The 27,206-nt window shown below is 31.5% G+C and overlaps 2 protein-coding genes across 2 annotated transcripts; both read left to right on the top strand.

The window, feature by feature from the left end:
* Positions 1-1,193: 1,193 nt before the first annotated feature.
* LOTGIDRAFT_121297 (hypothetical protein) lies at positions 1,194-2,658 on the top strand (the record flags this gene model as incomplete). The annotated part of the gene is made up of 3 exons (XM_009058886.1): positions 1,194-1,361; positions 1,853-1,984; positions 2,512-2,658. The coding sequence occupies 3 exons, from the start codon at positions 1,194-1,196 to the stop codon at positions 2,656-2,658; spliced, it is 447 nt and encodes a 148-aa protein (XP_009057134.1).
* A 15,424-nt stretch (positions 2,659-18,082) lies between these two features.
* Positions 18,083-25,860, top strand: LOTGIDRAFT_162869 (hypothetical protein; the record flags this gene model as incomplete). The annotated part of the gene is made up of 6 exons (XM_009058887.1): positions 18,083-18,109; positions 20,997-21,077; positions 22,810-22,905; positions 24,124-24,323; positions 25,335-25,469; positions 25,647-25,860. The coding sequence occupies 6 exons, from the start codon at positions 18,083-18,085 to the stop codon at positions 25,858-25,860; spliced, it is 753 nt and encodes a 250-aa protein (XP_009057135.1).
* Positions 25,861-27,206: the final 1,346 nt, after the last annotated feature.

Consider the following 27,206-nt stretch of genomic DNA (forward strand, 5'->3'; position numbering starts at 1 on the left):
TCAAATTCTAAAATTTCTTGAATTATGACACCACAAAAGATCAAACATCAAAAGGTTTTTGAAAGGTAAAGATCTCCTTATTAGGTAAAAACAATAGGGGGAGATAATCTTGATGTTTTTGACACAACAATGGGTTAATATGATCAAAAGATATGAAGACATGTTAAAACAATGGGTTATATACTCATTTGTTGGACGAGAGTTTTTGGCACGTTGAAATGCTGGAGGGGTGAGGGTGATCTACCCATTTGTAGAAACATTAATGATTTTTGACACATTTGAACCTGGCTTTAGGCTGCAGAGTAATCAAGGGTAGTTCACATTAGAGAAAACAAAGTGACTGTACGAGGGTTAAGTAGGGTCTGGCTAGATTAAAACAATGAATAATTTCTGACATCATTTCGGCTTCAGGCTGCAAAAACAGTCAAAATATTGCACATGGTAAGAAAAAGAGTGAAAAAGATGCCTTTTTTTCCTAAGAATAAATGTAGTGCGATAGAAAAACAAATTTTACAAAGATACACTTATAGCTGCACTGGCCAAGGTTACAAAAAATATACATAGGGATAATTAACAACCAATATCAGCTATGTGGACAGTTTCACCGCTTACTGAAATATTTTCAACTTACATTATTATAAATTACAACTTTTTCCTTGATAGTTTTAGGCAGGGAAAGATGTAGGTGCACATGTAGGAACAATTTCAAACATAATCACAAACAGTAAACTTTATATACTTTGTGAGGTTCTATAACACAGTCGGTTAGAGCGTTGGTTACATGACGTCATTTTCTTGGTTACCTCAAGCAAATGGCTACTGTGGGTTCCAATCTCGATCGGCGTGTGAAAGTCCAATGACCTTGAATTAGTGATCTTTACTCATAATTCCACTCGACCCAGCTGTAAATGGGTATCAATAATCTGGGAAAGATCAATGCCAAGAGGTTTGGCCAAGAACCAGCTGGTAGAAAGGATCTTTAACTGTGAACCTAAATTGTTATCCTTTTAAACTATAGTTCTTTCTTCCTTTCTGTATATGTGGGTAGAATAATTCCTCTACATAAAATAACTGATCTTCTTTATCTTTTGAATCATTCATAGATTTTCAGAAATATCGTTGCACATTTATACACTTGCGAGTTTTTTTTTTTTAACCAAAACTTTGCTTTGCTATACATTTAACATCAGTTCATGTATTGGTTTATATTTCTATTTCAGAATAAATTTAATATTGTATCATTGGCGTTTCGTACTGATAAATACACCCTAGATAAACGACTGGAGATACAGGAGAGAGCTCGCGATATTAGTGAACAAAACGTAGATCAAGAATTATATGGGTTGAGAGAGGCTGTAGATGTAAGTGATTTGAATTTACTTCATTGTTCACTGCATGGTGTATTCATAGTCCAATTTGGAGTAAAAGTAGAAAATATTTTTAGATTTCATAAAGTGTTAACTACATTGACAGATATCTATTTAACTTTGAGAATGTTGTCAGCACTTCTTCCTGTAGAGTGGATTTCACTGCTTTATAAATACAATTATTATTATTATTATTAAAGCAAGTGTTGTTCATAACGTATATCACCAGTCTGATGATTGTAACTGTAGTAAACCCTTTATATAAGATCTTTGTCTACAAACTGCCATGTTAAATCAATGTATTTTATCCTGACAGAAGTAGGGATTAAGCATTTTATGTATGTGCACAGATAATACAGAATTGGTGTATTGGAAAATAAAAACAGTCAAATGTTCCTCATTGCATACCTCATGGTATTGCTTCATCAGACCAATCAGGTGCTGAATCGTTCAATGTAACGACTTTTATATCATGTTTATTACAGTTATTAAATCACCTATGTACTGATGGACAGATTAGAGATGTAATCAGTAAAATAAAGAATCATATTGACGTACTGGAGCAATGTGCTGCCAGAGTATCGAGTCGAGCGGAAGTTTTAGGAGCAGTGCAGCAGGTAAGTCTGTCCCTGAAGTCCCCCTGCACATCAACTATTTGTCCTGTAGCGGTTCAAGATATATTTTTTTTAGCAAAATCAATCTCATTTTCAATTGTTTTCAACTGATTCTACTTTTACACTTATATAAAGATATTTCAAATTAGTTACAGTGGAATAGTTCAGTTGGTAGTGAGTTGGATTGTTGTCTGTTAAGTAATTAGGTGCTGTGGGTTCGAATTCTCCTCAAGGTGCCTTGTCCAGTGCTACTGAAGGAAGGCCAGTGTCCACTTTCATCATCTAATACCCAGTGAATCAGGCAATTCCTGCCATTTTAATTCTACAGATGTATCTCATCAATAGAAATAGAAATATTAAAACAGAACCTAAAACATGTTGTTGTTACTCAAGAGTTTCACGCTAGGTGATCTTCAGACAATGTACCTATCTTCACTAGGGTGTTCTATTCAGCTCAGAGAATTTGTATATTGGACAGTCTAGTATATATACTATGTAAATGATTAGATTATATATTTATATACCTGTAGGAACGTAGAATGTGTCGAGCTATGGAAGTGATGATAGCTCACGTTGACAATCAGAAGAGACTTTACGAGAAAGATCATTCAGAGCTAGAAGAAGCCAGGTTTGATTTTAAATTTTTTCTTTCAAATTTCTATGTTAGTCTAGTGTGAAAACTTCTTCATGTTCATAAACAAATGATGATTCCAATTTTTTAACCATTTGAACATGTAGTGTATAAAAATTTAATACGCTGGGGCTCAGATTTTGTATTCAGATAACTGGAAGAATTAAAGACCCAGAGAACTCATTTCGGACAATTTTGAAGTGCCAAAAACATATCAAAATCTATGTACAAAGACACTGAAAATGAATCAATCTGAACTGAAGACGGTTTTGCTGGGGCTTAATTCTCACTTGCTAGGGCCCAGCCCCCCCAGACACCACCCTAACGACAGGGTTGAGTGTTAAATTATTAATTGAGAAATACCATTCTAGGTGCAGACATGATTTGTAAGATTTCTTTGTGAAAGGGGACCCTCTAATCTAAGTAATATAACTGAAAGTGTATGATGTTAGAGTTACATGACGTCACTTGGTAACATCTGCTTCAATTGCAGCTCGGTTTCATATCACCTAATGATATAGCCACCAGTATTGTTTCATATCACCTAATGATATAGCCACCAGTATTATTTCATATCACCTAATGATATAGCCACCAGTATTATTTCATATCACCTAATGATATAGCCACCAGTATTGTTTCATATCACCTAATGATATAGCCACCAGTATTATTTCATATCACCTAATGATATAGCCACCAGTATTATTTCATATCACCTAATGATATAGCCACCAGTATTATTTCATATCACCTAATGATATAGCCACCAGTATTATTTCATATCACCTAATGATATAGCCACCAGTATTATTTCATATCACCTAATGATATAGCCACCAGTATTGCAAGGGTTAATAATTTTGGCTTCTTTCATATGTGTATTTTATATTATTTTCATTCTAATATTTTAGTTTTTGCAAAGGCAATTTTTTTTTTTGCACAATTTTTATCGTTTTTGTAGAATTTTGATTTTATTTTGTTTGTAGGAAAATTTTACAAGATCGTCCTTTTGGTTCTGCTTATGGTGAGACTACTAGTGGGGGTAGGTTTTTATTTTAGCACAAAATTATTTACTAAATAGAGTTACTTCCCTTTAGTTATTTTTTCTTGTCCTTTACACACCTTTACGTAATTGTTTGTGGTACAGGAAATATCTACCCCTAAAACGTTGACATTTGCCCTTAGTGTTAAGGTGTATTGAGATGAGCGTCAATGAAACTACTGGCCTAGGTCACAGAGCCTATCAACAGTGTTAATCATCTGTAAAAGTTGACTGCAGTTGGCAAGAAATGGAGAGAAATAATATTTTGGTCTTGCCAAGTTTCTACTGTCCACTGCCTCAAAATGTATTGATCACTAGTTCTTAATTAAAATATTTCTATCATCATAATTGTGATCAGTCCAATTATTAAATGCCAATATTTGAGATTTGCGTAAATGTCGTATTCAAGAATTGTTGTCTCATCTCAAGGAACTCGTAGTAAAAAAATTATTGAAAAATATTTTGTATCTTGCAGTGGAAAGAAGGTCCATGTCCGTATGTGCTGCCAACGGAGCTCCGAGGGTGAGTAACCTTGACCTTGACTTCTTTCAGTTATATTATTCTATTGAGTTTGATTTCAGGTTATTGTTTCAGGATTTTGTTCAACATTCTTGGACCAATTTCTCAAAAACTTCACTGATAATTTCAGTGTTTATTTTAGTCATAAAATTGACCAATCACTGAAATTAATTCTAAATCTAGAGTTATATCGTCCAATCAGATTGTTTAAAATTATTTTAAATCTGAAATTCAGTTTTATTAACCAATCAGATAACTGTATTTCTTTAAATTGAGGACGTATTTTAGAAGAGATTTTATGAAATTGGTCTGTGATGATAGAGAAATAATGTTGATATTTATAACTAACTAGCACTTGTTATAGTATTATATAGTTCTAATATTTATACAGTATAGTATTATATAGGTTGGTCAGTTAGTTTGTATTTACTAGATACCCTAATTCAATCAGAACTTAATTCCTAATATAACTTGAAAACCATGATCCTGTAGGTCTGATAAATTGCTCTTTCTGAACAGCATTGCAAGATCAAGAATTTGATAAAAGTGAGAATAGATTTTATTTTCAAAGGATAACACATTCATGATGATTCTTTCCACCAACTGGTCCTTAATCAAACCTCTTGGTCTTTGATGTTTGCTGGAACACTTGATAAAACCGAAATAATAGTCTTAAAAATACTGATTTGTGATGTACGCAATTATTCTTGGTGACCAAATATTGCAATAAAGTGTAATAAACTGAATTTACCACATTGCTCAATGTGTGGTGTCGTTTGAAGCAGAATAAGAACAAGTAAAATTTCATTCCCTTTCCTGGAAACATAGCTGACCAATCTATATAAAGCATGTTACGAGTAAAATTTAAACACAGTTTAACACAATGTACCAAACCCCTAGCCCCATTCTAATTACAATTGGTTAACAATTTCGCTTCTTGTTTTTATCTGATATTTTTCTTCTCCATAGTAATTTAACAACTTTTTACCACAGTTCCATTCCAATGACATTATTTCTAACCAATCAAAGTGTGTCATAAAGAAAACTTGTTAGATTACAATCGAGACAAAAATATCAGAAAGCAAATAAGATACGAAATTTTAATTAGATTTTAATTAGATTGCCCTAGCTCCGATCTTACACGTCATATTTATTTTGTCTTAGCTACGCACTAAACTACTCGCTGTCCCGTCTAATATTAATGGTCCAACATTTAGCAAGGTAGATAACTCTCGTTTAGGTAATTAGAGTTGTTATCACTGTCGTGTTTTAGATTAGTCAGAATTTTAATCCAAGAATATGTCATGTGTAGTGATAACATTTTACAGAAACACAAGATTCTCTCTAATAAAAATATGAGATCTAAACTGAATCTATCAAATACAAGGGAAGTAACTCTTTTCAAGATTTTAACCTCAAGTGATGGTCTACGTGCTCAAACAGGCATCGATATCAAACTTAAGGAAGATATTCCTTTCTTCGTGTTTTATTTTCCATTTGATTATAACTCTGTTATACAAATTTCAAATCTGTGTTTGAGTATGTCATTTCTACATCTCTTTCAGAGAGTTCACATCACTAAAATTGACTATTTGCTAAATAGTTTACAGAGAGTCCATATATCACTAATGATTATTTACTAATTAAATGATAAATCTAAATTGATCCATGATATATCTTGTGTTTCTGTAAGATGAGACTATTTGTGAAAATGATTAGAATTTATTGTGATTAGATTTGGCTGGTGTTTGCTTCATTAAATGTAAGTTATCGTATAGTTACCCCAGTAAAATCTGTGTTTTGTGAATAGCCCTGACACTGATTCTCAAAAAAATGTATGATTGAAATTTGTTGCAAGTTGAAGGGATTGTAAAGTGAGGGTTTTTTTAACTTTAATGTGTATCAGGAACACTGATAGCCTCAATTTACATCATTCCAATTTTCAATCAGATATCTGTGGTTCCTGCAATTCCACTAAAACTAATGTCTCTATTGGAAAAACTGGTCATAATTATATTTGTATACAACTTAACAATTCTACAAAGGAACCACTGACGTCTGATTGAAAATTGGAAGGAGTCATGTGATTGATGAATGGCCGTGATACACATAAAAAGTTAAGGAACCCTCTTCAACCCAAAATCAAACTTACGACAAAAATTGATTCATTGGGAATAAAAGGAATCAGGTCAACTATTGTTGAATGAAATTGATGGTTATGACACACTGATTATCTACCTTGCATGCTCTCCTATTGTAGAGGTGTAAAATTATGAACCCTGGATGTATAAGTGTGTCAATATACATATATATTTTATTTCAGATTTTAATTCCGTTTTCAGATTGTTTATAGAAATAAGATTTTTAATTTTCAAATTTTATTGTTTTTTGAACTTTCTTTTTAGAATTGTCTTCATTAATCCAATACATGGTACAGATAAGTAGGACATAAAACTCCATTCATTTCATTTCATTTCATTAATCCAATACATGGTACAGAAAAGTAGGACATAAAACTCCATTCATTTCATTTCATTAATCCAATACATGGTACAGATAAGTAGGATATAAAACTCCATTCATTTCATTTCATTAATCCAATACATGGTACAGATAAGTAGGACATAAAACTCCATTCATTTCATTTCATTTCATTAATCCAATACATGGTACAGAAAAGTAGGACATAAAACTCCATTCATTTCATTTCATTTCATTAATCCAATACATGGTACAGAAAAGTAGGACATAAAACTCCATTCATTTCATTTCATTTCATTAATCCAATACATGGTACAGAAAAGTAGGACATAAAACTCCATTCATTTCATTTCATTAATCCAATACATGGTACAGATAAGTAGGACATAAAACTCCATTCATTTCATTTCATTAATCCAATACATGGTACAGAAAAGTAGGACATAAAACTCCATTCATTTCATTTCATTTCATTAATCCAATACATGGTACAGATAAGTAGGACATAAAACTCCATTCATTTCATTTCATTTCATTAATCCAATACATGGTACAGAAAAGTAGGACATAAAACTCCATTCATTTCATTTCATTTCATTAATCCAATACATGGTACAGAAAAGTAGGACATAAAACTCCATTTATTTCATTTCATTAATCCAATACATGGTACAGAAAAGTAGGACATAAAACTCCATTCATTTCATTTCATTAATCCAATAAGGTGTACAAGTTGGACCTAAAACTCCTTTTCATTTACAAATAAATTTCATTTATTTATTTATTTTTTAGGTACATAGATTATTTTAGATCTTATATTTAAACTCTGATTGATCAAAATATTGACCCTTATTGAACCCTTATTAACCTTGTCGACCTCCTGTAGTTCAAGACTCTAAATATTTTCATAATATTGTCAAAATATTGTTATCTTCATGAGACATTAATCCATGGATTAGGGTAAACGAGGGGGATAATCCACCCCCAACTTTTGCCCCTGTTGAGTGTGCATCACTACTTCAACCCCTGTAGTTTCAGACTGGTCAACTCTCTAAATATTTTCATATATCAGAAGTTGTTATGATATTTTGATCTTCAGAAGAAATTAATCTATGGAGTAGGGTAAAAGATAGAGATAATCTGTGAGGGATAATCCATACCCTCCTTCTCTCTTTTCTTATTCCTACCGGGTGTGTATCACTTCAACCCCTGTAGTTTTAGACTTGACAAAATCCCTCAATATTTGTATATAAAAAATCACAAGTTGTCAAAATATTTTTATCTTCAGAAGAAATTAATTTATGGATTAGGATAGAACATAGATATAATCTGTGAAGGATAATCCCCCCACCCCCCACCTGTTTCCTCCCTCTCCTTCTGGAGTGTATCTCTTCAACCCCCTGTAGTTTCCGACTTGATAAAAAATCAGAAGTTGTTAAAATATTGTAATCTTTAGTGATTGATAGGAGACATTTATTGATGATTTAGGATAAGGTGAAATAATCTTTGAGGGATAATCCCCCCTCTCCCTCCCTCCCTTCCTCATCTTCATCCCCCTGTAGATAGACTTGTCAGAATATCTAAATATTTTCTTAAAAATCAGAAGTTGTCAGAAGTTACCCTAATCTACAGTAATTGAATGGAGATGATAATCTGTGGAATGGAATTAGGATTAGGTTAATCTGTCAGAGATTTCCTGAAGGTTTAGATCTTCACAGCCTTATTATTATACATTATCCTATTCTCTTATAGATATTTTTATATTCGGTTTTGTATCAAGCAGGGGGGATACCAATATCTAATTACCCCCCCTCAAAAACTCCCCCCAGCTCAAAAAAATAACCAGCCCAGTCCAGCCAGGTGTAGAATAAATAAACAATTTGTTTACCTATTGTCATGAGTTGTTTACTAGTTGTTATTGTTTATTGTATCACCATGGTAACGGCTCAACTACCTGGGTGGGAGTTGACAGAGGCACCCCTCGTACCTTTACATCATTACACCATCTTGTGTCAAAAACAACAGTATTGTAATTGGGGTTGCATCAAACTAAATACTGTCAGGGTAGAGAAAATAAAGTATTAATCTCAGTTTTTGTATAAAACAACAAAAACTTGGTAGGTAAGAGTTGGAACACTTGACAAAACTTGTTAAAAATTACATCAAAATAAACAAAGAGTAGGACTTAAAACTCCATTTTGTAAAGAATTAAATTTTGTTTTGTAAAAAATAACAAAAAACCAAGTAGGTAATTTTAGAAAACAACAACACTGGTTGATAATGATGTAAACGTAAATAATATCAATGAAAACTGAAAGTAGGACTAAATCTACCATTTTCTCCAGTTGTATTAAAAATTTAAATTTACATCAAACAGAATAACTTATAACAATAACACAAGGTTTATATTATGGTTTCACTCAAAACTTGAAGAGAGATTTAAATCTCCCATACTTTTCATGGAACAGAGAAATTTTGGAGTTGAAAAATTTGAGGAAAGGGTACTTAAAGAGATCAACATTTTTGTATGGATAATCTGGGATTTTATCAAATCTACAGAAAAACAAAAAGCCATATTCTACCATTTAATAGAATAACAAAAAAATACAACAGTTAGATTTAGTCTTGAAAATTATCTTATCTTACTCCTCTTTAAATACTGAATGATAGATAATCTTTAATCTTTTGGATTTAACTCAGACACAGTGGCAGAGCTAGGTTTACGCCCGAGGGAGGAGGGGGGGTGAAATATCTTAGGTTGCCTGAATCTCTAACCTAGTTATGAGATTTTTGCCTGAATAACTCTCTTTAGGATACTCTCTAGTGAACAAAATTTTTGCTGAAATGAAACCAAACGCCTTTCCCAGCTTCTTCAAATATTGAGGTGCCAATTATCAAATTTGTGTTTAAAAATAATACAACTGAGCCTCGTAATAGATAAAATAGAATAATTCTAAATCTTAATCTTTTTTAATACGGATTATCTCTGTTAAAGAAACTCTTTGCTAAATTGTTTGAAATCCAACGCCTTTCCCAGCCTCTCAAGCAACGTCAAGCAGATAATCTGCGATTTAATCAAATTTATTCTTAAAACAAAGGGACATAATCCATCATTCAATTGTGAACAGACATAAAGACTGTAGAAACATTTCATTGAGGAAGTTAAGTTTCTTAATCTTATAGTTTACCACCATTTTAAACCACTCTTTATCACTTCCTCAGAAAACAAGATTTAACTAACAAAGGGAGATAATCTACCTTTTGACAATCAAAACTGCGACAGACAAACTTTGTGTTAAACTGTTTTAAAGTTTACACCTTTCCCAGCCTCTTGAAACATTGTGGAGAAGATAATCTAAGATTTAATAGATTATAAAGAAAAACAATGAGAGATAATCTACTCTTTAAATTCATCAAAGGGAGATAATCTGTTCTTTTATCTGACTCAAGGGAGTTAATCCGTTTCTTTATTTTACCTAATGGAAGATGATCTTCTCCTCAAGTTTAGAAAAAGGGATGTAATCTTGTTGTAATTGATAGATTTAATAATTTAGTTAAAAATAAAAGATTTGAGAATCCATCAACACTTTCATCAATACAAGCCATTAGAAAATATATACAAAGTTAGAAAGAAAAAAAATAGTCAAAGATAACAAAATCGTGAGAAAATTTAATAAACTGGATATATTGAGCCATTCTGAACATCTGATATAATGACAGCTAGGTGTAGTTGGGATGATTTAGCGTTATTTATCCAGGATTATTTAGGTACCAGTCGCCATTCTGAAAATCTGATAGAATAACAGCTAGGTGTAGCTGGGATGATTCAGCGTTATCTATCCAGGATTATCTAGGTACCAGTCGCCATTCTGAAAATCTGATATAATGACAGCTAGGTGTAGCTGGGATGATTTAGCGTTATTTATCCAGGATTATTTAGGTACCAGTCGCCATTCTGAAAATCTGATAGAATAACAGCTAGGTGTAGCTGGGATGATTCAGCGTTATCTATCCAGGATTATCTAGGTACCAGTCGCCATTCTGAAAATCTGATAGAATAACAGCTAGGTGTAGCTGGGATGATTAAGCACTGTCTGTCCAGGATTATTTAGGTACCAGCCGCCATTTGGAAAACTGAATCTTTTATCTTTAGTTAAACTTCTCAAGGTCATCTATATTGATTAGTTTTCCGAGCAAAACTGTTGAAAACCTGACTTCTCTCTTTCACTTTCTATATTGAGTTTTGTTAGTATATTTCAAAAAGAAACAAAGAGAGATAATAATCTGGTGGTACTGATTCATCACGATAAGCTTCTGTTTTAAAGATAAAATACTTAAACAAGCAAGTTTATAATAGGCCCACCTGCTGGTTTCACAATATTTTTGACATATATTTACTAAACTTTATTCAAATATACATAAATATTAGTCAAAATACAGAAACAGAAAACAATATATCAGTTGACCACCTTCTGATTTTAGCAGATTAACATAATCTTTAACAAGTGATAGATTAACAGTAGGTGTGGCATCTTAGGATAATCTTTATCGAGGGTTGGATTAGAATAACAGGTCTTTAAAAACTGAAAGAGAATGTTTTAAAACAAACCATTATATCTCTACAGGGGTTCAAACACTGCCTGATATTCAGGAATGGATTAAGATAATCTTTAGCAAGTGATGGATTAACAGTGGGTGTGGCATCTCAGGATTCCAAATAATCTTTATCAAGGACTTGAGGTTTTTTAAAACATAAAGAAAATGATATAAAATAACCAGGGGTTGAAACACTGTCTGATATTACTAGGACAGGATTAAGATAATCTTTATCACATTCTAGGGCAGGATTAGAACAACAGGTCTTCAAATCTCATCAAATTTGAAAGAAGCAGTTGTCAAAAAGTTTTTCTAAGCCTTATTATGTATCAGGACATTTGTAGCTTCTATTGACACTATTTTCTGACGTTTGTATGTTTATCAAGGACACTTATAGTTTATTATACCATTTTGATTTCTTGTTTGACATGTGTGGTTCCTGTAGTTTCAGAAAGACTAGATTTAGAAGAAGCTTCAACCCCCGAGAATATTTTCATAATTTAATCATGAAATATTGATTGTAATTAGAAACTGATATAACACATTAAATATTTTCAAATATTTTCATAATACAATAAGTTAGAATTTTAATTTAAGAATATGAATCACTATAAATCACTAAGCATAAGATTAATGGACCACTCACTGATTTAAAACCTAAAATTCAATTCCACTGTAAAAAAAGTTTAATAAGATCTAATGTTTCACAAGACGTATTCATTAATCATTTGACCTGAATTTAAATTTCATTAAGGATTAGGGTGATTGAAGAATAAAAAGTTACTATTCAATATAAGGCACTGGAACAGGGTTAAAGTTATGTTTATAATTAAGGTAATAGTTGATAATAAATCACTTAAACATAGAAATAAACAGAATATAACTCACGTAACATTTCCAAATAAATAAAATAAAAATTCACTTCAAAGATAAAAGTTAGAAAATAAAAACAATCTTTTTAAAACTGAATGTTTCAGGGGAGGTTTTTTGAAGGTGATTAAGATTTTAACTATCCCTATTATTTGAAATTTATTACAAATTAGGAATTTCGAATTTTAGAAAAATTAATCAGGCAGAATTATTAATTTCAATTCATTACTAATGTCAGTATAGAGGAGCATGATTTAAACAAGAAAACGACTTGAAACTCAACGAAGCGAGAAATTTAATGCATGAAAACATTTTTGGGTGAATTCACACGGAAAAATAGTGATCATTAATATGAATGGGTTTAATTTAATGTGTCGTTATTTTCAATAGAATTCAAAAACTTTTCTAACTGTCCGAGACTTAATTTGGTCATTTGTTTAGAATTTGAATTGTTAAGAGTTGGATTAAAGTCTAAAAGTTTTGACACTGTTGACAAATAAAACTTGATGCTTTAGACACGGTTATAGAAATTCTCTGATTCGATACAATGTAGAATAATGTCACACAATGTATCAGATTATCATCAGAATAATTTACAGTCTGTTAGAGAATAGATCGAACCCCTTGTCAAATATTAGACTGCTCATTCTGAAGTTTTATTAGGATTTAAGAGATAAGTTGGAGTGTCACTGTCATTTTTAGAAAAGACTTCTACAAATAAATTGATGATATGTATGTTCTCTTCTTGTGACCTTGGCCAGTGCTTCTATAAGAGATTGTCTTCCATGACACCCAATACAAATTTTGAATGTTTTAACTTGAAAGCATGTTATGATATTTGTTTAAATAATATCAATTATATGTGATTTGGTATGTGATAAAAAAAAACCTTGAAGAACATTTAGTTTATTTGAAATTTCATAAAGTTTTATAGCTTTGAAGGAAATTGTATATTTTTGTCAAAATTTGTTGGTAGATCTTACTTAAACTGTTTAAGAAGTATAATTCAACTTAGATTTCTAATTATTCTGAAAAATCGGACTGTTTTTTTTTTTTTTGTTATTTCTACTAGTTCATTAAGACTAGAAAAATCTACAAACTGAGTTGAGTAAGGAAGAACTTGATACCTTTATTCCTTGAATAACCACTTTTACCCTGTCTGGCACTGAACTATGTTAGTTTATTTGGTGGTCAAATTGGTGAAGGTGAAGAAAGTTATTATAGATTATAAAAGGTTTATCCAAGGTTTAATGATATAAATAAATGATAAGTTACACAATTGGAGGAATGCCTATCAATAGTTTGTCTGGGGTTTAAGAAGGATTCAGGAGTTTAGTGAGAACTTGGTAACAATTTACTCTAGAGTCAGAGAGATATTGACTGCGGGGTGAAAATTGAGTTAAAATGTGTTAAAATTTAACTGTAAACTTAATTTGACCTCATGCCAAGTTTAATTACATAGTGACTATTGTTCATAGTTCCCGCTCTTTTCTAGCCTATTGTTTCCAGGGTCGGGGTTATCTTTCTAGGGGTCAGGTTTATTGTTTCTGAGGGTCAGGTCTATTGTGTACCCCTCCCCCCACAGTTTACCCATCATGATGTGGTTTTGTTTAGATAGGTGGCTGAAGGTTTAAACGTATTGTTAACTACCATCTTGTTAACTATCAAGGGACCCCACTGGAAATAAGTTTCTTTAACTTTTGTGGGTCAACCTTAGGTATTAAACTACAGTCGTTGAATTATCATTAATTGATTCAAAGTTAAAATTTATGATGTTTAGTAGATTTATTATTGTCTTTTTACCAAACAACCTCTACGTCTTTCCAGTGTTATTTATCAATTTATGTATTTATCATTGACATCTATATAGCTAATATCTTCAATAAATATCATTATTATTATTATAATGTATCTTGAAAGCTGGAAATCAGCAACTCGTGTCTTTTGAATTTTTACTCCTCTCTCTCCTGTTCCTCAATTTCCTTTTTATCAAGTTTTTTAAATTTTCCAATTCTATCTGCTATATATATATAGTCCATAAAATTCATACTCTAATATTGTTATTTTGTGTCATTGTTTTTTTGTGACATTGTTATTTTGTGACATTGTTATTTTGTGGTTTTAATTTTGAGGATAGCTAATGATTGGTAAGATTAAAGTTTCTATCAAAATTTGTAAACAGAACCAATGTTATCAAAAGTTAAAAATAACTTCATCACCCCTTTACCTCCAGCAGACCCTTTAACTTCTATTGTTAAAATCTTCAACCCCCTATTGTAATGAAACCCTACATACTTAATATAAATTAAACAGGGAGTTAGATCTAAAGACTGTTGTATTGTCTACCACCTGAACAGTTGAAAACCTGATTATCTTACCTGTTGAGATAGATCTAGGTAGATAAAAGATGTATAAGGACGTTACACCAGGGCATTATTAGGCGTATACCACGTTTGTGTTTGACATATAGTCAGTTATAAGACTTTAATGATGGAATAATTACTGGGTTTTATACATTGTATCACATTTTACTGTTATATATTGTTAGGACTTGATATCACTTAACACTTGGATTGTCAGTAACTTTAATGAGGGTTTTTTACTGTTATGTATTGAATGAGTAAATGTTTGAAAATGCAATTTCAGCTAAATATATTTCTTAAATCTTGTCTTGTCAGCAGTTTGAATGACATTTTTTGACTGTAATGTTTCTGATTGTAAACATTTGACATCTTTTATCAATACATGGGATTTCCGTAATTTGAATGACCTTCTTTTCGATTCTTTTTTATTATTTGGGTGAACAAGCGTTCATGCTCAAATATATTGCTTATGACATTAAGTACACAGTGTCAATTCTTCAAAACAAATATTTTACCCCCATTATATCAAAACTAATTTATTCTATTCCAATTTATTTTAATATTACTCAATAATTTCAACTTTATGACAAGTTTTAACTAAATAGTAGACATTTAAATTGTCATTTTATTATAGTTGAAGATAAACACAGGTAGTTAGAGCCAATATTTGATTAGATTCTGTTCTAATTTCTTTACACAATGATGTAAGATGAAGAGATAAGAGTTGAACACCTGATGTCAATCTGTAATCTGCCTGTCAACGATTCTACAGAGTCCACAAGTTATATTTACACTGATTGTAATAAGGGCTGATTCTGAGTTGGGGTTTAAGAGAGTTCTTGACTTATTTTGTTGAAGTTCGTGATTTTTGTTGAAGTTGTTCATCTTTAAAATATGATTCGACACCAAAATTGGGTGACCACTACCTCCCTCTAAGAGGTCTTATTTACTCCTACCCCAACCTGTAAGTTAATAAAGGACTGGTTCTGAATTGGGGTTAAAAAATGTTGAAAATTGTGCATCTGTGAAACAGCGTGTTAGCATCCAAAATAAGGAGCCGCATACTACCCCCGTCCCTATCCCCTACCCAGTAACCCTCCCCACCCTCCTTCTACTACCTCCTCCCCCCCACCCCTCTGCCCTACTCGTCAACTCCTACCTGCGAATTAATAAAGGTGTTGACAGGTAAATAGATACAGGTGAGATAAAGAAGGTGACACCTGAACTAATGATAAAACAATACCTGACTAATTAGTATATTATATCTATCTGGTCTTGTTTTATAATTATAACATATTATAGTAATCTTATACCATCTACACACTTCATATATACACAAGTAGATTAACAGATAATCTGGATTAGGAGATGCTAGGATTAAGAGATCTGCATCTTTATAATTATGACATCTCAATCAGAGATAGGTGATGGAGAATAGTTTCTTTAAAAAATATTATCAGCACCTTCGTCTCTTCAATTGACAGAGATTCTTTTATATAACTGTCAATACATATTATGAGATTAACAAGGATTAAGAGATGCTGAGATTAAGATGAGATCTGAATCTTTATTATTATGACATCTCCATTAAATATAGGTGATGCCCAACAAAAGACATGTTTAGAAAATTTGAAATCAGCAGCTCAATCTTTGAAGCCATGACCATGTTCTCAAATTTTACAATATTTGGGTGAATTAATCTTAAAAGATAATATATGATGATAATGTGGTCACATGACATTAGCTTTACTTACAAATTCTGACAGATTATCACTTTTATTGATGTCTTATATTCAAATTTCACAATATTTTGTGTTTATATTAATAATTAATCTTTCTAAAAACACACAGAATAAAAATGATGATTATGTGATCACATGACAGTGGCTACTGTCAAACTTTTTTAGGGTAAATGATCCCTATTTTGTTTGACACTCAAATTTCACAATATTTTGACTGTTTAACACTCCGATTAATTCCCATTTTAAAAGTTTTCAATGTTGAGAGTAGTTATTATATTAAAATAAATCTCTAGATGTCAGTATTAACTCAGTATACCTGTCATATCTCCTAGTGTCAGACTGAAATTACTGTTATTATTTTACATGTCTGGTCTAACTTTACCTCCCTATTTTACCAGATTATATTACTCACTAATCAACAAAACAAAATGATCAAATCTCAATTTTCTAGAACATGATACCTGAATATCTAAAAGTCAAAATGATATTTTGATTTGAATAGTTGTATAGAATGAAATAAGAGGTTCACTTGTCATGTTTAAAATATAGTGGTTCGGTTACAAATAAATCATGGTTATTAAACTATATTGCTCATTTTCTCTACTAAATTGATAATATCAAATTATTGTAAACATAATTTAATAGAGGTCTTTGAATGGTATTTAGCAATTGTGAGTACGATATATAGACACAGCTTTATAGAACAACAATCACTGGTTAAAGTTTTATGCAATGTTTCGACGTGTTCACGTAATCACGTCATAGCTCATGCCAACGAAGATTTCTAAAGATTTTTATGACAGTGTCAGATGATGTAACTGAGTTTTAATCTGAAATTTGTCAGTTTGAAATAAAAACAAAATAACACTCAAAGAAAACTGTTGTTCACATTTGAATTGTTATGTCAATTTTAACTGCCATTTTGTATAAAGGTTATTGAATTCAAATGACAGCCATTGAAGATGCAAAAATTTGAATGACAAGCCAGTATTCTGAATTTTGACCTTAGGTTTGAAAGTGTTGAGCAAATTGCTTCACGAAAGGAGTCTTTTGACTAGACTCTTCAAAGCTTTGTTTCCTTAACTCAGTTTTCAAAATGTCATGATTTATTGTCAGTTTGTCAATTTCACTCCCAATTTTAACTTGTTCGAAGTGTTTTAAATATAAATTCGAAATTGAAGTTCTCTACAAAAAAACAATACTATTTGATTGACACCTTTTGTTTTTAATTTTCTGTTAATTCAATGTTACATCACCAGTAGGATTTGACATCATAATTTTGCTGTCTAGAGGAGTATTAAAACCCAGGGCATCCGATCAGATATTCTAAAATTTATCTCAGACTTGCTGTCTTAAATCAAGCTGCCATTGTTTACATGAACAAAATCATTATGTATTATGAATAAAATTTAAACCCTACTGATGTAGAAATATCTTAACAACTTTCAGAAGCACTGGTCATGGAATCAGAATTTTCTTGGATTGAGTAGAATTTGAACCCAAGGCGCCTGATTATTGCTGTTTGAGATAAAGTTGCCATGGTTTTTTTAAACCTAAGCCTCCAAAACAGCAATGTTACACCGTAAAATTCCTAATCATAATTTTCATGTTACCCCATTTACTGAATATTAGACTGGACCATGTCCTTGTGTATTGGACCTAATTCTGACCCATATAAAATAAAGAGTCTATGTTTGTTCCCATGGACTGAATGTTAGACAGGATCATGTTACTGTGGTTTATTAGACTTAATTCTGACCCATGTAAAATAAAGAGTTTATTATTATAATTATTATGAATTATGTGTGAAATATCAAGCCTATTTTGGTGTCTGGGTGTCAGAATACCTGTAAGATGTGTAAGGTTACCTGTGATATAACAGTAAGATGATAAATTATCTGATACACCTGTTATTAACCTGTCTATCTCTATATTTATTATAATCTCTGTTATTTATACACACTGTAATTATTACATTTTCTACATAGTTTGATAATTATAACATTTCATAGGTCAATCAGTTCATACTCATGTCATGTCAAATCTCTTTAACACCTTCACCCACTATACTGTATTAATAGCGTAATGAAAGAGCGTGGAAACCATCTATGAGATTTCAGAGTTGTCATTCCACTATGACGTCGCGTCATATTATAGTCACCCTATACCACAGAGGAGATTTTCTGTGGGTTTTACGCCTCTGCTCTACCAACATCAATGTCGCTCTTTGATAATTTGTGACCACTAGGAGAATTAATCCAACGCAGCTTGTAAATTAACGTAGCGTGTTTAGTCCTTTATATTTGTTTAGATTAAATCATTTTCTCAAGTCTGTCAAATTATTTTTTATTTTTAATGAACATTTTTTTTAATGTATAAAAACAAACTTCTTCAAAAAAATCTTGTATTGATAAAGAAGTTTTTGAGGGGTGGGGAGAATGTTATTTTTACATCACTAGAGTGATAATTGTTCTATTGAAGACATGAAAAGATTATAAAAATATTTTACTGTCAGTTGAATTCGTTAAAAACATCTCATTAATATTTTTATACCTCACTAAACAGTTAGAAGAAATCTTTCAAAAAATTCAATAATATTTATACAGAGCAAAACAATAAAATCTTCTCAAGTTTTGATAATATTTTTAGAAGCTCACTGATCAGTGGCTGGCAATCTGTGAACTGATTACAAAGTTCAATAATATTTTCATAAGCTGAAAGAAACGAGGACCTTTGTTAAAGATTTTCAATATTAAAAATATTTTATTAATCTCATTGTACAGGTGACGGTCATCTCTAAAACACTACAGATATTTTGTATAGAGTGTGAATACGTTTCAGTTGTGACATTGTCCAGTTAATAAAAACCTTTGATAAAATTATAAAGTTTCACAAATATTTTAATAGACTTACTCATCAGTTAACAGCAATCTTTAAAACAAGTTTCACAAATATTTCTATAAGCACATAACCAGAACAGTGGAAACACTTCAGACCACTATTGTTTCAATTATCCTAAGGAAAACTTTCAATAATGTTATTTGTTGCTCGAAAAAGACTTACAAACTAACGTAATAAGATGTGATCGAGATCTATTTTGGGTGTTTCTGAAGAATGCAGTAAGCTGAAACGTCAAATAACAGGACAATAATATAGTTTTAAGAGTAATATTAATTTTAAGTTTATTGTTTTTGGTGTTAGGGTACGTATTGAGACAAGTCTCAATGAAAGCACTGGCCTAGGTCACAGAGCAATAGATAAGTCTATTGATTATATGAAAATTAGTTAGTCATTAGTATGATTTTAGTTGAAAAGACACACACACAAACATACACTGCATGTTATATAATATACTGTATATAGATCAATAGATCTCCCTTGGTATAAGAAAATGATTAAAATATTGTTTTATGATTGAGATGCGAGGGGTCGCATGTTAATAAGTACCAGGGAGTAAAAGCCAACACTGGGCCAACTCTCGAAAGCTCAGGCACAGGCATCAGAATTTTTCACACCTTGAGGATAGGGATTGCCTTAAAAAGGTGCAAGTCACCTTCTGACGTTTCACTACTATACTAGGTGTGTAATATCAATTGTTATGAAAGTAAAATATTGTTAAAAAAATATAATGCAATTAGTTATGTAAGCCCTTGACAGTGAAACTATGTTAACTACCTCATTCACTTAGAGGTTGATCAAGGAAGGTGAGGCCCAGATTGAAAAATGTGTCAGAAATGTTACATTTTGTCACCAAATCTTACAACTCATTTGGAATTGACTTAGTTCATTAATCTACTGTTAATTTTCTTAATTTCTCTTTAATTAGTTGACAATTTTAACATATTGTATCTTTATTTATTTTAGAAAATTATAAAATTTGACATTTATGACGATTTCATTTGGTTTTAATTAAGATGACAATAATTTTAATTAAAATGTTAAAAATGTTGTCATGGAAATCGTAAAAGTATTGAATACAGGGTGTGAAACTGACATTTACTACTATTAAAACACTTGATTTGTCAAACTAGCAACTTAGTATAACAATGTTACTAACTTCATACTTTATCTAAAACATGTGAAAATTAATTAGGGATTTCTTGATGAGTTTAAGGACTTAATGAAGTAATTAACGACTTGCTTAATGATGTCAGTAGGTAGCCATCTTGGAAACAATGACCTTGCCCACTTCAAGGTCATGACATTTATGACCTTTGTGATCTCATTAGCACAAATGTCGTTAAAGTTGTATTAATTAAGGTGATATTTTTAATTAAGATGTTGGATTAAATCACCTGGGTTGAGAAAGATTATTACAGGTGTGTTCATCCTGACCCCCCTTCCCTGGATCAAACTCTGACCCTAGACACCTCAACCTATTCCACTCAACAACATTGCCCTATTCCACTCAACAACCCTCCCCTTTTTCACTTCAACAAGTTTCTTAAAGTTGAGGAAATTGATCGTAGTGATTTATTATGATTAAGATCAACTTCACCCACAAACTTATTCCCCTACCATCCCCACCTCTATCACCCCTATTCTCAATGCTATTCTCAGGGTGGTGAAAACATTTTTTTTGCTGAAAAAACTCCTTTTTTTTCACAACAGTTAATGTTGGACTATTTTTATAATGTGTCTCACAAAAAATCTTCTTTTAACACTTGATGGGATTTATAAAACAAGTTACTTATTAATACTTATTTTTGTAGACCAGAAAACTTATATTTTAACAATTTATCTGACGATATCTTTTAACATTTTGTAGTTAAGACGACGTAGTGATGTAGCGTTACCCCGAGTATTAGGAGGAAGGGGTTGTCCCCCTTTAATACATTCGGCTTCCTTGGTAAGCGTAATTCCTTGGTTTCTATCACAGCGTGTTTCTAAACTCTAATTTCTAAAATTTTTAATTTTTACACTTATTTCATCACTTTCCATTTTATAACAAGTTTTAACTTTTTTTTCGTCTTTCACAATTCTCTCAATTCTTTAACACAATATTGAAAATAATTTTTAAGCTTTTACAATATTTTAGTCTGAAATTTGCTGACACCTGATAGTCAATTTTTGACAGATGTCAGTGAGGGAAGAGTCATAAAAATCATTCCCTGTTATATGTTTGAGTAATACTTAGGGCAGGTTAGATAGCCTACAAGGGGACGGAGACAAGTAAATTTTAAATATGACCCATCGCACTAATTTTGCGGTTATTATACTTGCACAAAGAAACCATTAGTAATATTGTAAAGTTCATCAAAAAGCAAGACTAATGTATTTCTGGCTCTATCTAATTTAACATCTTTTAAAATAATGAAATCAGCAAGTTTCAGACTAGCTTTTGATTTTAATGACTTCTGTTTTTATAATTTGATCTAATGATTATTTTTGCTTGTATAGTAATATAACATTTCCTATTTTGCTTTTAATTCAATATCTTGGAAAGATTGACTGCTTTCTATGTGACTAACATACTCTTAATAAAGCCTAGTTTAAGATTCGATATAAAACTGGTTATTCAGTGTTAGTCTTTGAACTAAAATTAATCTCTTTCTTGTGCTGCTTCAATATTTTCCATGATTGATTCAATCCCAAGATAGGTAGATATGATACCCCTGTCAGTGATGCAAGTTGGAGGAACTGGAATTGAAAGAGCCATTAGGTTGAGATATTAAACTGTTCCCTGTGTGCTACAGACTTTGCAAATTAAAGATCCAGTCATGGTTGGAAATATAAAAGAGTAGGCTATTGCTGCTGTCCTGGCAAAATTCTCCAAATTTCAAACTACATGGCAATAACTGTCTTCATTACTTCAATAAGGTCTGAAAAGTAGAACGTAAAACAACATTACATTTTATTTCAACATCATCAACATCAAGATTTATAACATAATAACTTATTTTTGACTAACACAATCTTGAATAGCTTGAATAAAGTTTCTTGTCTTTGCTACTGTACTCCTGTCTGAAGCTTTAGTTTGTCTTAATTTATACTAATAACATACTTGTGAAGGAACCTGGATAATATTTGATCTTAGATTTAGAAATCTCATAAGAGTGGCATTTCTATGATGGGGTCAGGGGAGCCATGGTCCCCCATAAAAGATGCTGGCCCGGCTTTGCCTCCCAAACCCTCCCCCCCACTTTCAAATTTTTAATCATTTTACATAGTAAAAGAATGGCCTGTGGCCACTGATCACCCCCCTCACCTGATGTTTCATAGAAAGGGCACTGTCTCATAAATATTATAATTTTATGTCCTTTGGTTCCTTTCCCAAATTTATTGGGATCGCAAGTTTGTTTTCACTAATAATTTAACCTAATAATAAAATTCTATTCATTATCAACAAAAATACTTTATAATCTTGAACTTATTCATTCTTCAGCCTTTATACTGTCACAACTATCCGAGTAGTAGATGATTTAAATTCTTTCATGGCTTGGTTCTTTTAATGCTTTAAGTACTGTGAATACTAGTAATTACTATAAATAGATATAGAGATATATGTCAATGTTTAATATGCATGTGCATGTTTCTATTTAGTTTATGTTAGTGCATGTTATTTGCTGTGTTCACTCTAGGATCGTTCTCTATTTGAGAAGAAGATTGGAAGCGCCTTCAAAGACCCACGATTAACTAAATCGAACGATATTTTAAATGAGGAGGAGGAAGAAGAGGTAAGACAAGGGCAGTAACTCTTACTGTATTAGTTACCTCCTTGTGGTTTAATGTGCACTACATCTGCTGAGAGTTTTGGATGTTCTTTAAGCTTTTCCCAAGTTTGTTTTTTCAGGCTGAATATACAGAAAATATTTAATATTAACTAAATATTCAGATACTGGATCACTGAAATTGTTTTCAAGTTTTTGAAAAGGATTCAAGAAATTAAATTTAATCAAAAAAACGGAACATATCTTTAGAACCTCATTGTTATAATTTAAAAACATTTCAACTGTGAAATAAATTTACTTATTGTCGTCTTTGAGAACTATTAACCAACTGTATTACTGCCATGTTAGTTTATGTTCGTAGTTTTGACAATTTGGTTAATTTCTGCATAAAGATGTTTTTTAAAAAAAGTAAAACAGTGTTTATTTTGTTTATATTTTAAGTTTGAAACATCTTTCAGGTGTAGAACTCTTTTTCAAAAGTTTGAAGATTGAAGTAAAATAATTCAGTGATCCTATAATTTAAATATTAAAACAAACTGCTTTATTAACGCTGAATACACCTCGCACCTCGCCTCGCCTAACATTATATATACCTTAAAAATACCCATTGTATTGTTTTATAGTTTCAGTTGATATTTTATCAGAGATGATCAGACGATTTCAAGTGATTTTTTTTATTGTTTCCAAACAAACATAAACAGTCTATTTTATATTGAGGTAGTGTAGGTAGTAATGAACACAATATAAGTCTGATTTGAATAGTTCCAATTACTATTGATTCTACCTAAAAAATTATAATAGACTGTTCATGATTATGTTTTTTGTAAAAAATCTCTAGATATCTATCATATCTTAGTTTTATACCGGTAATTTTTAAACCAGAATTTTGTTAAAAAGAAATTATACCCTGAGCATTTTCTGTTTTTTTTGTCTTTTTGCATATTTTGTAAATCCTATGAATTCAATTTCAATTCCCCTGCATTTTGACTGATTTAGAAAAAAAGTTGTTGATAAACATAGTTCATAGACCTATAGATATTATACGTGTAGAGAATCTGAATTGAAAATTTAAAATGTTCCCAAAATTGCTGTTTGTGATTTATTGAACAATTTAATATTTGACAAATCAAATTACTGCTGGAATTATTCACCGTTTAATTTGATTAAAATTGTGTCTTTCCCGAACAATAATTCATTTCTTAACTTTCCTTCTTACAATTTCAGGATCCTAAACAGCGCTTCCAGTCTTTAGTTGCTAACGCTTCCATGAAAAATGCTGTGACCACGGTTATTAGAAGAGCTTCATTAGAAAAACAAAAAACTGCTTCTGCTTTTGCTTTAAATACTGTTACTCCCTCTACTCCTGCTACAACGAATAATAACGTGTCTACAGTAAAAACTCAAACTTCTCTAGATAAAAAACCGTAAGTGATTTTTATTTCTTGCTATGTTTTAGGATATGTTGCCAATATATACTGGTATCTCAGATCCTTTATAATGTAATGGAGCTAGATTTTAGGTGTAAATATTACTGCTTAATTTTATCCAGGTTTTAATTGGATGTGTGGTTTCTAATAACACATTTCAGTAGCACAGTCAGTAACAGCATTGGAATGACTTTATTCGCTTGGTTTTGTGGAACGAACTTTTAGTGTGTGAAACTCTAGTCTATGGTCAAACACTTCTGAAGTCTATAAGTCGTACTGAAGAAGTAAGAGCAGCAGTTTTCTTGCATGTGTAACAAGAAACTTCAGGTTTTGAGGTTTTGATTTAACATTTTCCTATCATGTATTATAAGCAGGACAGCAGTAAATACTGGTACCAAGGAAGAATTAAAGTTGCCAACCAAACAAACCTCCCAAGAAGAAGAGGCCTATCAAAAAGGGTTTGTTTTCTATTTTTACTTTTACTCCATGAGCCTTGCAAGTTTCATTTGATACCAATGATATGGCTCGTTGATTCTTTGTGGCTGATGGTTAAAAGTATGACTTAAGTTACTAGTTGAATCTTGTAACCAATTTATCTTGTGACCATATTACTATGATCTCTTTACTTCATGACCATATTATCTCGTGACCAATTTACCTTGTGACCTAATCTACCATGTGACCACATTCTTGAGACCTAATTTACCATGTGACCACATTCTTGTGACCTAATTTACCATGTGACCTAATTTACCATGTGACTACATGCTTGTGACCTAATTTACCATGTGACTTAATTTACCATGTGACCACATTCTTGTGACCTAATTTACCATGTGACCACATTCTTGTGACCTAATTTATACCCAATGACCATATGACAGTGACCAATTTACCTATGTGACCAATTTATCTTGTAACCAATAGAACTGCTCTGGGTTCAACATTCAAACTAAGTAAGAGATATTTTTGGATTAGGTTTGATATATTTCTGTATTATTATTGTAGATTTGAAGATGGCGTTAAGATGAAGATTAGTAAAGAATTAGGTCAGTTACGAGACCAACAGAATGGAGTTTCCGCCTCACTTGAACAAATCATGGATAAAGTTGAACAAACCAAACACGAGGAAGAGGTGGATATGTAAGTTCACGATTTTTCTTCAATAAAAAATTATAAAATTCATTCGCCAATATGGACTGCGAAGAAAAACGCTTGCAGTTCAAAGCAATGTGTTGAATTTACTGAATATTACAGCTACTTTCATCTTCTGTAGTGCTTGATTCTGTTTAAAATGAACCTAAATTTAAAATATTTCAGAAAATCCAATGAGAAAGTTCGAGAAGCTGTGATGACCAAAATCAGATTATTTTTCCCAAATAAACAGGAATTAGGTCAAAGACTACGAGTGACTCTAGCAGGATTTATCTTCCTTGTAGCGCTATTTACTGTTGTCATGACAATGATGCCAAGTTCTGCTAAAGCCATGGAGTTGTTTACTAATGTACGACACCAATCAGCACCACCTAGATGAAGTTATTCTATATTTAGATGATAATTAACGTGATTATTTCACCATATCTGCTAAAAAATATTTCGGTGCTATTATACTTTTGAGCCAAAAGAACATAATTGTACAATGCTAGATATAATATACCAGTCATCTACTTGACACCCCTCACCCCCATTTCTAGTGAATTCTTCCACACATGCATACTTTCTATCACAATAATACTTACATGCATTGCTGGAAGAGCTCATTATTAAAATTGGGGATGATTTTGGTGTCTGTAAAATGATATCCAGACCTTATGGATGGAAGTGACTAAATGCTTTTGTCAATTTTTATTGCTTTTATTTTGTGCGTAGGAGCGTTATGCAGTATTGGGTGCTGTATGATACAGTAGAAAATAGAAGAAAATTGAAATGAAATAAATGGAGTTTTACGTCCTACTTTTCTGCACCATGTGGGCTAATGAAGACGGGCAACACCAGGGAGGGAAATTTTGCCAAAGTTCTAGACTGGACAAAATTTGCTTCTATTTTCAACTGTGTTGATATTCCCACGTCGGGCATTATACCTCGTCTATTAGCACTGTTTTCGCGTAGTAATCAATCGTAGAAAGATAACCAGGGGCCGTATTCTCGAATATTTCACTTTCGATGATTTTAGAGTTCCAGTCATCTGAAATTGATTTTAAAGTTAATTTTATTATCCAATCATATTACTGTATTTCTGAAAATCTGGATTTTATCTTATTTAAGTTTTGGAGAATAAGGCCCCTGAAAACCTTTAAATTAATTAATATTCATGCTATGCAAATTTTAATAAAAAAAATAACAAGCAATAATATTGACTAATTTATATGCGCATAATAATTTATTAGATATAGTTGTTATATTATTGTTATTGTGATAAATATGTGCATATCATTAATTAAACATGTAGAATTATATTAAACAGTAAGATCTGTGATACATTGTATAACATTGTATAAGTTAGTAATATTGTAGATTTGGCTTTCCCTTTGTGCTTCTAAGATTAAATTATTATCATTCAAATAAGAGCAATTTAAGATTTTAAGATGAATAGATGTCTAAAATATATTTTAAAATTCTGCAGATAGCAGTTCCTTCTAATTTTATTCTGCCCCACCCTACCCTTGTTAAAATATTAGTTTTGCCCCACCCTACCCTTGTTAAAATGTTAGTTTTGCCCCACCCCACCATTGTTAAAATGTTAGTGAATACAGCCCATGTTTGTTGATTCTAATATTAAGTTATTTGAATGTTTATATTATTTTAGTTTAACCATGTTCTAAATTTAGATTCCTATTCTTACTGTGGTGAAAAAAACTTCATGCATATAATTTAATAATG

The sequence above is a fragment of the Lottia gigantea genome, assembly GCF_000327385.1.
Source record: "Lottia gigantea unplaced genomic scaffold LOTGIsca_36, whole genome shotgun sequence".
In the NCBI taxonomy this organism is placed as follows: domain Eukaryota; kingdom Metazoa; phylum Mollusca; class Gastropoda; family Lottiidae; genus Lottia; species Lottia gigantea.